The sequence below is a fragment of the Sminthopsis crassicaudata genome, chromosome 5, assembly GCF_048593235.1.
Source record: "Sminthopsis crassicaudata isolate SCR6 chromosome 5, ASM4859323v1, whole genome shotgun sequence".
In the NCBI taxonomy this organism is placed as follows: domain Eukaryota; kingdom Metazoa; phylum Chordata; class Mammalia; order Dasyuromorphia; family Dasyuridae; genus Sminthopsis; species Sminthopsis crassicaudata.
The window spans coordinates 178572569-178588216 of record NC_133621.1 but is presented as its reverse complement, the minus strand read 5'-3'; the positions used below and the strand labels follow the sequence as shown (position 1 = coordinate 178588216).

Below are 15648 nucleotides of genomic sequence, written 5' to 3'. Positions count from 1 at the left end.
GTTTTCCTGACTTTAGGCCTGTCCCTCTATCTTTTGGGCCACTTAACTCCATGTCCAGCTTCCTTATAGAAACAGTCATTGTGACCAAAAAAAAAAAAATCTAGGGATTTTAATGGACTTCAAGCTGAATATGGGTCAGGAATGTGATATGGCAACCAAAAAAAACTCTTGAGAACATCATAACTTCTAGGAAAGAAGGTGATTATTGTACTATACTCATCCCTTATCAAACCTTACCTAGAATATCACATTTTGATCTGTACACTGAGATTTAGGAATTGTATTGATAAGCCTGGAGACTGAACAGAAGTGAGCAACCAGGATGTAAAGAAGGACCATACCATCCAGGATATGAAGAAGGACCATACCATGTAGATGGTAGAGATGTAGAAATTAAATGATATATTAAAGCATATTCAAAACTATTAAAATATCAAACAGATGTGATATGTTATTATTAAAATAGAGGCTACGACTGAGGTTCATATCCCTTTTTTGATACTTTCTAGCTTTGTGCCCTTGAACAAGTCATTTAACCAGTATGATCTTCAATTTTCTTATCTAGAAAAACAAGGGAGGCTAATAATTGCAGTGACCATATCACAGGGATATTGTGATGTTCAAATGAGATATGTATACAATATCTCATAAATTTTGAGATATCCTATACATTTCAGTTACTTTTATTGAGATAACTATAATTTCTGAATAACTATACTTATTTCAGACTACTTCATAATAAAACCACAAACCCACATCAGCAAGTATAGCAAGGACCTCATAGCAAAGATGATGCTATGCAATAACTATTAAATAACAAATTGTCTTTCCCTCTTTCTTAATACTTCAAAAATTGGATCCATTGGAAAGTGAATTTTAAGTTGACAAGTAAATAAAACTTGTTTCCTTGATTGAGAGATGGAAAGGATCTCAATAGTCATTTAGGTTAATATCCTTATTTTTCAAAGGAGGAAAATGAGTCTCAGAAGTTAAGTGAATCATTTAAAGACATATAAGTAGTAAGTAGCAGAGACACAAAATATCACATGATGTCTTCTGACTTTTCAGCATTTTTTCACTGCATCATAAAATTCTTCACCTATTTCTTATTTGGCATAAAACTTCATTTTCCTACATACTCATTCAGATTTGAATTCCAGATTTTCTATTTTAAGATGGCAATCTGTATTTGGTTGTCTCCTTAAATAGTATCTAGGAAATCATATTTACATTCTCTTAAAAGTAAAACATAAATGTTTCTACTATCTGAAGAGCCTGTAATGTTTATAGTACATGGTCATATTACCTTTTTATAGAGAGTGTTTGATCCTGTAAACTATAAAAAGACAATTCTGGTATTTTGTTTAGTATAGTTCTACTTCTTACAAAATGTACTTTAGTAGACTTCAAGTATAGACTCATTATTTAGAACTTAGCTTCTATTTTCAAATTTTACCTTTTTGTAGCCTTGACTTATTGGATATTTCAAGCTACCATTTTCTAAACTGTCATTAATTAAATGAAAAAAAATTTATCCACAATCTGCTGTAATAACATTTTAATTATTTTTTTCTGAATCTATGACTTAATCAAATGAGGAAATACTCTGGTAGTACAAATAGGTACAAGTCGCTTCTACATCCCTAAGTTTTTAAGAGATGTTTGTTAAATGACATACCAAGAACAAACCAGCTAGCACATGGCAGAATTGGGACTTGAGATCAGCATGTACTGAGCTTAAAGACACCCTTTATGTCCTATACCAGCAATTCTCAATATGTTTTTGCTCACACAACTCAAGCTCTTTGGCCAAAAGAAATTATACTACAATAAACATTTAAGTTAGCTATACTTCAGAAGTATTAGGAACTCTCCCACATAGTCAGTTTTATTATAATAAGAGCAGCCATTTTCTTGTGATTAAGATCCACCTGTTTGGAGATTAGCTTTTTTTTATTACAGTCAATTTTTGTTTATTTTGTGAATATAAAATTTACTTACTATATGCTGATTAAGTAAATATATGTTAAATAGTATATTATAAATTTTCTTTTATCTGTAATACCATAATATCCAAAATTACATGTCAAAATATTTCCACTGTAGTCATATAACACATTTCAAGAACTGTAGCCTTATATTGTAATGTCTCTTGTGTGAATTTTAAGGTGATAAGTAAACAAAATTTATTTTATTTTGCATACAAATAACTTTGTATCTTCATAAAAATGGTACAAAAGACTACACTCATGAAATGTGTACATGCATATACATGTATATAGCCTCATAGATAAATAGAGATGGATAGATTATATAGGTGCATATATGCTGAATTAAATTTGTTCTGTTCTTTTATGGGAAAATGGCCAAATCTAAGGGTTTAAAAAAACTCCCCAAAACTCAAGTCTAATAATTGGTTCCTATTTGGCTTTCTTGACACTATTAGATTTTTTTAAAATCACATAAAATCAATTTTTTTTTTTTTTTTTTTTTTTTTGGCATTTGTGGTAGGACAGTTGTTCTATTTCTTTGAGCAGCATTATCACCTTGAATGCTGTTTGTAGATAGTAGCTAAAACAATTTTCTAGCCCTCTGGCATTTAAATTATGATAAATCCTATTCTTGGCAAGAAGCCTAGAGTTGTTCTGCCTCGGATTTCATACCTCATTGACATTTTTGGCTTAATCGGTCTAAAAGTTGTGGTGAACCTCTTCCCTAAAGTGATGCAACTTTTGATTTTTTTGGTTGGGGGGCATAGGACAGATTTATTTCACCCTACAGAACATGCAAAAAAAAAAAAAACACAGAAGACTCACAATAAACTCAGTTTATTATTCCTCTCTCTCTGGTGAGTCCTACTTTCCCATGAAGGCTTTCTAAAGTCACTTTGTAGTTAGGGCTCTCCTTTAGAATTAAAATAAACTTAGGATTGCTTAGAAGGGCAACCAACCTTTTTTTTTTTTTCTTTTCTTTACTTTTTTTGCAACTTTTGATTTTAATGAAATTGTATTGTTAAACAAAATAAAAGGGAAAAATCCCCAAAGTCTTGCTTACAAAAAGGTATTAAAGAATAGTTAATAACAATTTTGTTTTATTTTGTTTATTTTTCCCCATGAAAACGTTATCAGATTTGAACTTTTAAATAATGCCTAATTTGTGTAACTAACATTTTTTTGATTTGACTCTTGCTTTCATTTTCTCCTGAAGGCTAGTTTTACAAAATCAGTAAACAGAAACCTTTTGGAGATATGTAGATTAAAATTTCTGTAATGTTATACAATACTAGATAGAGGTCCTTGAATAACATTTCAATTGCTATTTATTTTTATGATTTATTTACTAAACTTCTGTGAATTTATAACTCTAATTTTGAATTGAAAGGGAATTTTCCCCAAATTTAAGGTTATAAGATTTAGATGAAAGGAAACTTTGAGATAGTCAATTTTGACATATTAATTATGTGACTTTTCTAAGGTCACAATGGGCAAGTTACAGAGCCAGGATTTGTGCAAAGACCTCTAAACTTTAATACAATCCACTTGCATTGGTTAATGTTATAGGAAAATTTGGGGGATAAATATACCCATTACATGTCTGTGTGTGTGTGTGTGTGTGTGTTTGTGTATTTGTGTGTATATAATTTCCCTTAATAATAATAGGCATAGGTATTTATTTTGCATACAAATAACTGTTATTTTTTACTTTTACTTTTACAGAATATTTTATTTACTTTTAATGTTCAACAGTTTTATGTATAGGGACTATATATAAATATACACATATGTATATATATATATATATATATATACTTACATGTTCAGCTAAATCTATATACTGTAGTAATGAAGAAAGTATCAGAATAGAATTGTTTTAATAATTAAAATTTCTGAATTATGTGTATTAACTAAAATATGATTAGCTGAAATTTTTAGTATTTCTTATAAGTTTTCAGTTTTGCTTATCTTTTGCTTTTCCAATTTGAGAAAAAATAAACTAGTCAGGAATGAACAAAATTACTGTTTCAAATTAACAGAATGAGCACTAAAAGAAAACAGGTCCTTCTTGGCCAGTTTCCTGGAAGTGTATCTAATTGTTATGGAAGCATATAATGGTAACTGCTTCTAAAAGGAGTAATATTAAGTCTAGTTATGAATAATCTTGCTTAACACTTTCTGAAATCCAGAGTACTCAAAGTGAAATACAAAATGCAGCATTGTGTACAATAGTAGTTTTATAGCAAGAAAAAAGATACTTTTTATTCTATATGAGCTTACAATGAAAATTTAAATAGCAGTACGTCTAAAAATACCAGATTTCTTTTCTCCTCCTATATCATGAAAGGAAGCACACTTTGGTGTATCTCTAGTAAGAAAAAGAAGCCATGCACAATTCTTACAAAAGTTGGCAAAGAATTAGAAGTGTATTTAAAATTAACTGTCAAAATGGCTTAACATGTCTTTTAATAATAACAATAATAATACATAAAACTACTTAATGTAGCTTTTATGTTTATAGAATAATTTATGTGCACTGAATGGATTTTTAAAATTCAATTATGTATTATTTGTATGATGATGTTCTATGAATTATTTTTCCCTTTGGAATTCACTTTATAATTACTGTTTTCAAGCTTCCTCTCCATTTCCAGGTAAATGTTCCTCTTTCTCAAATCTTTTTAATACTCACTGTTTGTCGACAATAAGGTTTGGGAATTTTTTTGTGCTATTTTTTTGTTTCTTTGTTTTTAATAGCACATGAGCAAATAAAACTGAGAATGAAAGGCAATTTGGCAGATTATCAGAAATTTGGCATACCCTGAAGAATGTGTAATTTTCTTTTTGCCCTTTTCTTTTTTAATAGTAGTCAATATGTGTGTGTGTGTGTGTGTGTGTGTATATATATATATACATATATATATATATATGTATATATATATATATATATGTATATATATATATATAATTGTACTTCTGTAAAGTCACAGCTTAGATAACTTTTAGGCAAAAATGTTAAATTCAATAAAGTGTAATTATGATGTTAAGCATAGGCTTACCAAAATGTGTTTTTGTCTTTTTTTTTTTATTTTTCAGTCCTCAGGTACAAGTATTACTGTTGATATTGCTGTGATGGGAGAAGCACACGGTCTTATTACAGATCTCCTGGCAGATCCTTCTTTGCCACCAAATGTGTGTACATCGTTGAGGGCTGTCAGTAATTTACTTAGCACACAACTGACCTTCCAATCAATTCACAAGGCAAGAGTGAGTCCTTTGGTTTCCTTCAGTGAAAATTATACCTGTTCTGACTCAGAAGAAGGCTCTGAAAAAGAGAAACTTGCTATTTCCAAGGTATGTGCTTATTACAAGCTCTGTATGGTATTTTATTGTACTTCCTTACTTCCCTCCAGGACTTCAGTGGCTCAAGAAGTACTTGTAGCTTTATGGTTATAACTTTTTGAACTCTTAAATCCATCCACCAAGAAGCATAAATTAGTGCTTGCCACATTCCAGGTGTTATTTGAGGACCTGAGGTGAGGGTGATTGCTGAGTGCCAGTGGCCCAGTACACTCATAAGGTATGGGGTGAGAAATTGTTACTGAGTGATGGTAGCAAAGAGAAGATTTTGAAGTGAAAGTGTGAGAAAGGAATATCTTTACTCCCTTTTCTAGTACTTAATTTGGGTATTTATAATTGTCAAAATTATTTATTCACTCAAAAAGATCTCTGGGGGGAAAGGAAAAAAAGAAATTTACATGCTAACATTTTTATATATTTAAAAGGAATAGTAATTTGTACATAATTGATTTGCAGTTTTGTGTGCAATCATCTTTTTATTATATTATGTTATGAAATACTTGTTTTATTCCATGAAATAAAAAATCAAATAAATAAAAATTTAAAATAAATTTTAAAAATTCAACAAAAAGAGAAAGAATGGAAATAAGCAAATGGAAAAAGGAATTGAGATTATTTAATCTGTGGCAGTAATGAGTGGTAGATAAATCATTATTTCCAAATACACAGTCTCTATGGGGTAGTGCTTAATGACAAAGGCCAAGAGAAAGATCTTAGCAATTGGCTATTCTTCCACTCTGCATGAGCAGGAAGATAGTGTTAGAGAAGCAGAAATGAGCACATGATCTAGTAGAGTAATTACTCCATAAATTTTGTTTGGCTGGAGTGAAGGCCTGGTGTGGGTATGTTTCAGGAGGTAAGAAAAGGGATCCTATTTTCTGATGCCATGCAACTCAGACTGATCTGTCCCTCTGTAATTATATTATATCATACATTATATCTAAAAATCTTCTTTAATTTTTTTGGGGGTATTTTTAACATCACATAACCCAATTTGCTATGCCTTCATGTTCATCTATACTTAAATGACTTTGGATTTATTGACTTCTTGATGATAAATAATACCACAGTGCCTCTATTTTCTAAATTTTACTAGCCTAACAAATAGGATTAAAAATAATGTGCATTCGGGGCAGCTAGGTGGTGCAGTGGATAGAGCACCAGCCTTGAATTCAGGAGGACCCAAATTCAAATATGATCTCAGACACTTAACACTTCTAGCTGTATGACCCTGGGCAAGTCACTTAACTCCAGCCTCAGGGGGGAAAAAAAGAAAACGAAAATAACATGCACTAAAGAATGACAACCATAAGAATTTCATTAAAATTATCAAATGTCCATGATGCTGTAAAGAACAATGTCAGAAATGAACTGAGCATGTGACAAAGTCTATTGCTGGGACAAATAGTCCTTCATAAAAAATTTAGTCAGTCATTCAATGGTGAAAGCAATAAGATATTTTATTTGCTGGATATAGGAGAATACCTAAAATGGAAGGCTGCATCTTAGAAATACCTAAAGGTATTAGTACATTAAACTGTTCTTCACAGTAGGGCTACAACTGATACCTCCAAAGCAGAACTGGCACGTCTTTTAGGGGCCTCAATTTTAACAAGTCAAGTAATAGCAGGAAGGAGTCCGTGATGGTTTTAGAATCAGGTGTTTTTGGAACATGGCATATCATTGCATCAAATTTTCTTGGGACTCCTGAATATATGGCTTCAGGGAAGCACAAATGGCAATAAGACCACATTAACTTTACTATTAGAACTAGTTAAGTGTTTCATAGGGAAAAAAAGATTAAGGATGATTAGATGGTCTTGTTCTTTTTTTATTCCTAAAGTCACAGGCAGAAGGATAATAATAATAATAATAATAATAGCTGACATACTATGTAACATCTGGGCTAGGTGTTTCACACTTTATTGTCTTATTTGACTTATATAACAACTTTGGGTCAGAGATTTCCATTCTATAGATGAAGAAACTGAGACAACCAGAGGTTAATATTTATATCTATCTATGCCTACTTCCAAGGAGATAGGAGAGAGCAGCAGGCAAGAGGAAATATTATGTCTAGGACAGAGAAAGACTGGATCAGAAAAATCAGAGATTTTCTTTTGGAGTATGAAAGCAAATCACTTCCATGAGTTGGTTTTCAATAATTTTTAATATTACACTAAGAACTATATTGCAGTTCTTTTAAGATGTAGATTTAAATTCCTAATCATTATTTACAGCGCCTTTCCAATGCCATATGCTCCTATTTGGAGGTGGACATAAATAGATATAATGATTAAGTGTCATAACTTAGGTTCCCTTAAAATACATGAGCTCAAACAACAAGTATCAAGTATCTATTATATATCAATACTCTTCTGGGTGCTATAAATACAAGTACAATAAATGAAACTATCTTTATTCTCAAGAAGTTTACATTCAAATGGGAGAGAAAAGAAGTAAATATATAAGTCCACACTGAATAAAAATAAATGCAACTAAATAAAGCAATTAAGAACAATTTAGTTTAAGGGAGAAGGTACTAGCAGATAAGGGGGTAAAGAAAGTATTGAATAGCATGTTGAAAGAAAAGAAAATGTCTTTGAGTCAGAGCTAAGGATCAGGTACATTCCTGACATGAGGAAAATAGAAAGGCATAGAGTCTAGAGATGGAAAAGTAGTGTGAAAAAACAAAATAGAAAAAAGGCTACTTTGTCTGAGATCATATTTGGTTTAATAGAGAGCAGTATATAATGATGATGGGGCCAGGTTGTATGTTATGAAGAATGAAAGAAGGAAGGAAGGAAGGAAGGGAGAGAGAATTAAGGAAAGGAATGAAAGAAATAGAAGAGGTAGTGAGGGAGAAAGAAAGGAATAAATAGAGGGAGGCAAGGAAGGAAGAGAGGGAAGAGTGTAAGGAGGGAGAATAATAGAAAGGGAAGCAGAATGAAGGAAAAGAGGAAAGAAGGAAGGAAGGAAGGAAGGAAGGAAGGAAGGAAGGAAGGAAGAAAGACTGATAATAGGGAAGAAGGAAGTAAGAGAGGTAGAAAGGAAGGAAAGGATGAACACATTTGTTAAGTGCCAGTTATGTGTTAGTCCCTGTGCTAAGCTTTATACAGATATTATCTCATTTGAGCCTTTCAACAATCATGAGAAACTGAGCCAGTGAAAGGTTAAATTACTTGCCCATATGCACACACCTGGTAAGTCTCCGAGGCTAGATTTAAGGCCAGGTTTTCTTGATGTCAGAATAACCACTCCATACCCTGTACTACTAACCTAGCAGGATTTATTCTTAAAAGAAATAGTGATCCATTGGAATTTAGCATGAATTTAATTTAACCATTTAATAAATTTTAAGTGTGACAGATGTATGACTAGTTAAATTGTTAAATTGTTTCTTAACCTATTGAGTTTTAAGTTAATATTCAGAACTTTTAAAGGCATTTATGCAAGTGTTCAAAGACCATTGCTCCTCTTAGATTCCTAGGTGTGGCTGTTTTCTCACTTTTAAATAAACTAATTTCTCAACAGCAATTCATGCATTTGTAAACTGTTCAAGTGTGGCTGAACTATAGGTCTGTCAGGAATAACTATTAAGAAGCATAGATGCAACAAAGGCCCAGCCACTCTGAATGCCATTTTTAGTAGATCATGCTAGTAGAGGATAGTCACTTTAATTTCAAATTCTAGACAAAATCTAGTTTTCTAGAGAAAGCCTTTCCCAATATTTCTTAATTCTAGTGTATATTTAGGGTCACCTGTTCATTTTTTCCTATTTACCCTGTCTGTAGCTTGATGGCACATATATAGATGTTTGTATGCTTTTCCCCATTAGACGTCGAGTTCTTCAAAGGCAGGAACTGTCTTTTGCTTGTCTTTGTATCAGTGCACAAGATAGTACTTGGTATTTAGTAGGTACTTAACATACTTATTGACTAGCAGTAACTTCTATGTGGGAAAGATACTAATTAATATCAAAAGCTTGTTTAGCATTACTGTTGTCACTTACAGTATTAGGGAAGTTGGGATGAAAAGAAGAGTTTAAGAGGAATCAATGAGAAGTGAAACATAGTATGAATTGTTTTCTACTTGTTATTGCTCCAAAGGAAGGAGGGATTTTGGTCAGTGGGATTATTTGCTCGCTTCATTCTCACATTTTACTTCTTGTAGTAGGAATCATAATAGCTGACATTTACATATAGAATTTTAAGATTATTAAGTTTTATACAGATTATTTCATTTGGTCTTTCTAATTACCATGTGAGCTACACACTAAAATATTTTTATTAGTCCCATTTTTTCAAATAAGGAAACTGAGGCTCAGAGCAATTAAGTGACTTTACTATGATCACATAGACAACAGAACTCAGAGGTAAGCTTTACATTCTAGAAACTATGTCCAAAACATTGTCTTGCCTCTCATCAATCCAAAGCTAAGCTACATTGGCAGGAGACTAATAAGACTCATAGAATAAGTCATGCCAAGCATATTTTATATTCTCTACCCTGTTAGCCAATATGTTTAAATAAAGGAATTTAGAGCAAATTATTTATTAAACACCTGCCATCCATCACTCTTTACTAGATATTGTAAGTTATCTAAACCATTCCCTAAACTTTGTGTTCCTTTGGGTAAATATTTACTTGTATGCTATATGGACCACATACAGGCTTAAATGATATTCATGACCTCTTCTGGCTTTGCTTTGTCACTTCATAAGTCATAGAGGCTACTCTGTGAATCCATATGTGTTTGGACTTTGTTGAGCCCCTAAATTCACTTACATCTTATGTTTTAGCTTATATATTTCATCATGCATTTTTACCAGAAAATTGTTTTTCATACCCTTGGAATGCCCTTTGTTTTTTTAAGCTAATGAATATTCAACCAAAGCCTCTGTGTGTACTTTTAACAAAAACCTGTTGTCCTTACGATAAGGTACATTTTTAATATAGAAGAATGTTCAGTAACAATTATAATCCTCCTCTTAGCGCCTGAGAAGGAGTTTGCCTCCAGGATTACTGAGACGAGTTTCATCCACTTGGACAACCACCACCTCAGCCACGGGCTTGCCAACACTAGAGCCTGCACCAGTGAGGAGAGACCGGGCTGGAAGCAGCAAATCTCAGGAAGCACCTTCATCCAGGTTAGAAAACTTGACTGTTTCTTATCCTTTGGGACAATTTCAAACTTCTGGATTCTCTCCAAAGTCATGTTAAAGAGAGCGGATGCTTTCAAGGGTAACTTGGTAAGATGCTAGATAGGGAGGAATTAAGAGCTAAAGTTTTACTGTTGTGTTTTTTTTTTTTGTTTGTTTGTTTGTTTGTTTGTTTTAACCCAAAGAAATCTTGAAAAATAAAGCTAAATGATTGAGTTTCTCATTCATAGAGCAAATTGACATTCATAAGGCTTAATAGTCTCAAAAGAACAATATGACATATTAGATAGAGAATAGAGAGTTCCTTGAGACTAAATGGACTATATAAATAGCAGAAAGGAAACTAGTTAACTTGCACTGAGAGTAGGGAATAAAACCATAGGTCCAGTTACTGTCTTTATATTGTATAGGTTTTTAGATTTAGAGTTTGGAAGAACATCATAGAAAATCTAACCCTTTAATTTTCTAGATGAGAAACCTTAGGAAGATTCTAGTGATTTGTTTAAAGTCACAGAATAAGCAGTAGAACAGTTATTTGTTTTATAAACACAGGTCCAATGACAGAAGTGAGTCTTTTCCATATGCTACACTGCCCTCTTCTGTCCCTATTTCAAATCTCTATTTCATAAATCTTAGGAGAAAAAAATTAAGCTCTTTACAGATTGATAATACATAAACACATGGTAATATGGTTAGTATTAATTAAAATAATTTATAGTTACCTTAATTTTTTATATTAGGAGAAATAGTCTCTAAGCCCAATTTATCAAGTCTCTTACTCAATTTCTTGCCCTACCAAATTTGATTTGTTTCTTTACCTATCCCCTTTAAAGGCTTTAAGCAATCCATAGGTAAATACTTATTAATTGACTACTATGTATGGAGTACTATGCTATGCCTTGGAGATGTAAAGATAACTAAGGAATAATCCCTGCCCTCAAGGAGCTTAAATTCAGTTGGGACCTTATATACTGTTCTCCTGAGAGATGATGACTTTGCCAAAAGAAAGTCTAAGGGCATAGGTAATTTATAACCTAGAAAGATAGTCCATGCAGAATTGAGAAACTGAAGTAAATTTCTAAACTTCAATATATCTGAAAAGCATTTGTCTCTCCCAAATATTATAAATGCAGCAAAATTAATAAAAACTGCTAGCAATCAATAGCTGATATCTATATTATACTTTGAGGCTTGAAAAATGTTTTATTAAAATCCTCATGTTTAATTTTCACAATAACCCTCTTAATTATGTATTCATTATTATCTATAGTTTATATATGAGGCAACTATAGCTCACAAAGATCAAGTGGCTTGCCCTTAGTTACATACCAAATGTCAGAGTTGGGATTTGAATTCAAATACATCACATTTTATGTTATCATTTCTGATATTTTATAATGTTTTTTTTTGTTATTTTTACTCCAAACTTTTGAAAGCATGCTTATATTTTAAATACATTGAACTATGGAAGTCAGAAAAAAGGGAAGTCATATTAGCTTTTAGAATAAACTTTTATTTTTTTTGTTTCTGAAGTATGAAAGAATACTGTTAACAAAACTATGGTCCTCTCTGTGGCAAACTAACACTGAAGATTAGCTATAAGGCATATCTAAATACACAAAGAGAACAAGATCTACTGCACAGTTATAAATTAGATGAACTTCCTTTGAAATGAATTTTGAGTTAAGTGATAGAAAAATGAAATGACAAAAGAGAATGCTGTATAGACATATTTGGAATAGTTATCTCTATTTCAAAAGAGTCTCTGATTCTTCTGATTCCCAAATTCCAAGCATAAGCAAAATGTCTAGTGCTAGACTTAGAGAAGACAAATTAAATACCACCAGCTATAAATATTTCTCTGACAGGTTAGCATATGGAAAGAATGCAGGATTTAGTATCAGAGGACCTGGGTTCAAATTCTAACTCTAACGTTTACTCCCTATATAACTTTGAGGAAGTCACTTACCTTCAGTTTTCTTACCTGTAAGATGAGAGGGTTGGACCACATGCTCTCTAAAATATCTTCCAGCTCAACAGTTATACTATTATCTCATTTTATAACTGTTTTACTACTTTTTTCAATATTTGTTACATATATTATTGTTACACTGCTGATTTGTTTAGTTTTATCAAAACTGCATCTCTATTATTATAAATAATTTTACCTTTTCTAGGAAGAAAATAAGAAAATAGATAGCTTAAAAGTGAATAATGTCCTTGACGATGAAATAAGACAAGAAGTTATCTTATGTTAATTCATAAATTATTGAATCATTGTTTTTTTGAATAAGTTGGTGAGCATAATATTTTAATGAATCAGTTTTTTTTAATATTAAAAAAATAATCCTATCAGAATAGTCAGTTAAACAGATGACAAAAGATATCTAGGAATTGACAACTGATCTGAGTTTTTCAGTGACAATGTTCTATGACAAGACAGTGTTACTTTTCAAAATGTTTCTTTCAGTCTATTTTGAAGGACATAATTGAGATAATGGAAAAAGAGATTTTAAAAATGTCCTAATCTTCAGAGAATATGTTTATCTATAAAATAACTTTCCTGCTTAATGTGTGTGTTTTTATGACTGCACTATTGGTTCTAAAATAGAAGTTAATTTTAGAAACATTTCTTTGTGATTGCATTAATACAAAATGTTTCTATCAGAAACCTGTATCCAGACTAATTTATTAGGCAATCCATTGGGTAAATTATAGTCTTTCCAAAAGAAAATTTGTATCAATAGTTATTTAGTAGCATCTCTTTTTATGTCCCTTAAAAAAACAGCGCTATTAGCCCTGATTCTTGGAATTTGATGACGATGACCAAAAGCAGGTCCTTCTCTACATCCTATGGTGTCTCTGCAGCTAGCCATGTGAATTCTAAAAAGCAAAGTCGACCAGGTAAGCAAATCATTGATCAGTATGGTTGCAGTAGAATGATTTTTCATATAGCTATAATTTAAGTCTCATGTAGCAAATTATGAGAAAAAATAAACATATCACAAAGTCCTGACACATTTTCAGAATTGTCCAATATGATATTCTGGATTCTGATTTAGCTGTTAAAAGAGAAACAAAAGCCAAATATTTTCATATATTACCCCTAGTCAATTAAATTCTTCACTTAGTGATATTGTATGTTGTAAACTTGGAATGTACTTTACAAGATATCATGTTCTAATATCCTTAGGACAAATTATAGTTAAAGTTCAAGCTCAAGATTATCTTGATAGTGCCATCTTCTAATACAAAGGACATGATGTACAGATGATCTATTGAGACCACTTTGAATTTTTTTTTTTGAAAAACATTCTTTAGATGAATGATACTAATTACTAGTAATGTACCCACACATATTCAAGGAAATGCCTACATATCCAAACCACTTCTAAACATAGTGTATTTTTAAGATAAATATATTTTCCTTTCTCATTGTAATTTGTTTTCATGAAAAAAAACGTGAAACTTTTTATTTAATTAAGTGATGTGACTGTGATTTTGGCAAGAGGAGTAGATCAGAAAACCTGGTCTCAAATTCTGTCACTGATGTTATTTGATCCACTTGAACCACAGTTTTTACAACTACATAAATGAGGAAGTTGGACTAGATATTCTCTGTTATCCCTTCCATCCCTCAATAGTGCCCCTTGCAGGATCTTTACATGGACAACAAAATTGTGGAAAGTAGAACTTTGGAATTATTTCTCACCTCTGGGATCTTTTCTATGATCACTTCAAGAAAACACTTCTTTTAAAGAGTGAGCACATGCTTATAATAAGTTATTAATAAACATTTGGCAATTAGTACAATAGGTTTCATAAAACATCACATTTGTATCAGTGTGCATTTTAGTGAAGAGCACATAGCACTTGATGATTAATTATTTATATCATATGCAGTTATAATTATATCATTATTAGGACTGCCTGGAGAGATATACTATATCTCAAACTAGAACAAGAGTAAGAGAAACAGACCACACTATTTGATTATTTTGCCTTTATATGAAAAAAGACCTACATATCATAAGTAACCCTGCACATCATAATTACTGAAGAGCTATTAATTTTCAATTAACACTGCAAAATAGTTTATTATTTTGTCAATTGGGGAGAGAGAAAGAAAAAGATAAATGACAATTGAAAAATAAAATTATAAAATTTTTAAATTTGCAGTCAAGAAATAGCACTTCTGAAATTTTGCTTGGATCCTAGAAATTTTCTGCCTGTAACATAAAAGAAAAGTCAGGTTGCATCTATTAACAGATAAATCACCTTAGATTGTAAGTTCCTTGAGAGCAAGGGCTGTCTTTTGCTTCATTTTATATCCCCAGTACTTAGCACAGTGCATGGTAGATGCTTAATAAGTATTTATTGGTTAATTATTTTTATTGAATTAACCATTTATTAAACTCCTATTTTCTTCCAGGTGCTGTGCACAGAAATATACTAATTCCCCTTTCCTGCATCCCCTCTTTCCCATCTGCTTTCACTTTTTTATAGCCTAGCACTTGGTTATACATTTAAAAATATATTCCTTATACTACTGTATACACTCATCCTTCCTATTTACCTTTTAGGAACACCACTCCTAAGATGAGACAAAGTTTTACTGTAGGTATATAGTTTCTAATTTAGAGGGACAATACAACAGAACTCACTATATTGTGAGGGTTAGCAACTTTTCCTCTGAAGTTGTCAACCTATTCTTCTAAAGAAATCCTGTTTTTCTCAAGAAGAAGGAGCCAAAAAATGCCCCTCAAAAGGTAAAAAAACAACAACAAAACAAAAACAAAAACAACCCTTTCAGGTAATAGGAAACTGCATTATAATCCAAAGAATATTACATTTGGAATCAGAGGATCTGGTATTAAATCTCTGGTTTGCTCCTTGATATCTGTATAACCTTGTATAAGTGAATTTTCTTTTCCTTGTCTTTAAAATAAAGGAAATGGATTTGGTGATGTCTGAGGTCCATTTTAACTAGATCTTACATACCTAAAATTTTTAAAAGATATTCACTTCCTATTGGTTAATTCATACACACACACACACACACACACACACACACACACACATACACACACATACACACATATACACCCACTGGTTTTCCTAATGAAAAATTA

At 31.6% G+C, this 15648-nt stretch overlaps 1 protein-coding gene across 3 annotated transcripts in view; it reads left to right on the top strand.

Moving 5' to 3' along the window:
• The window catches only part of PDE3A (phosphodiesterase 3A), a 333660-nt gene that overhangs the window by 233701 nt on the left and 84311 nt on the right, over positions 1-15648 (top strand). For all 3 annotated transcript variants that reach the window (XM_074268890.1, XM_074268889.1, XM_074268891.1), the window contains 3 exons: positions 5091-5348; positions 10350-10504; positions 13305-13420. In XM_074268890.1, coding sequence (XP_074124991.1) covers positions 5091-5348; positions 10350-10504; positions 13305-13420 — 529 coding nt within the window. The remainder of the gene's footprint in view (positions 1-5090; positions 5349-10349; positions 10505-13304; positions 13421-15648) is intronic.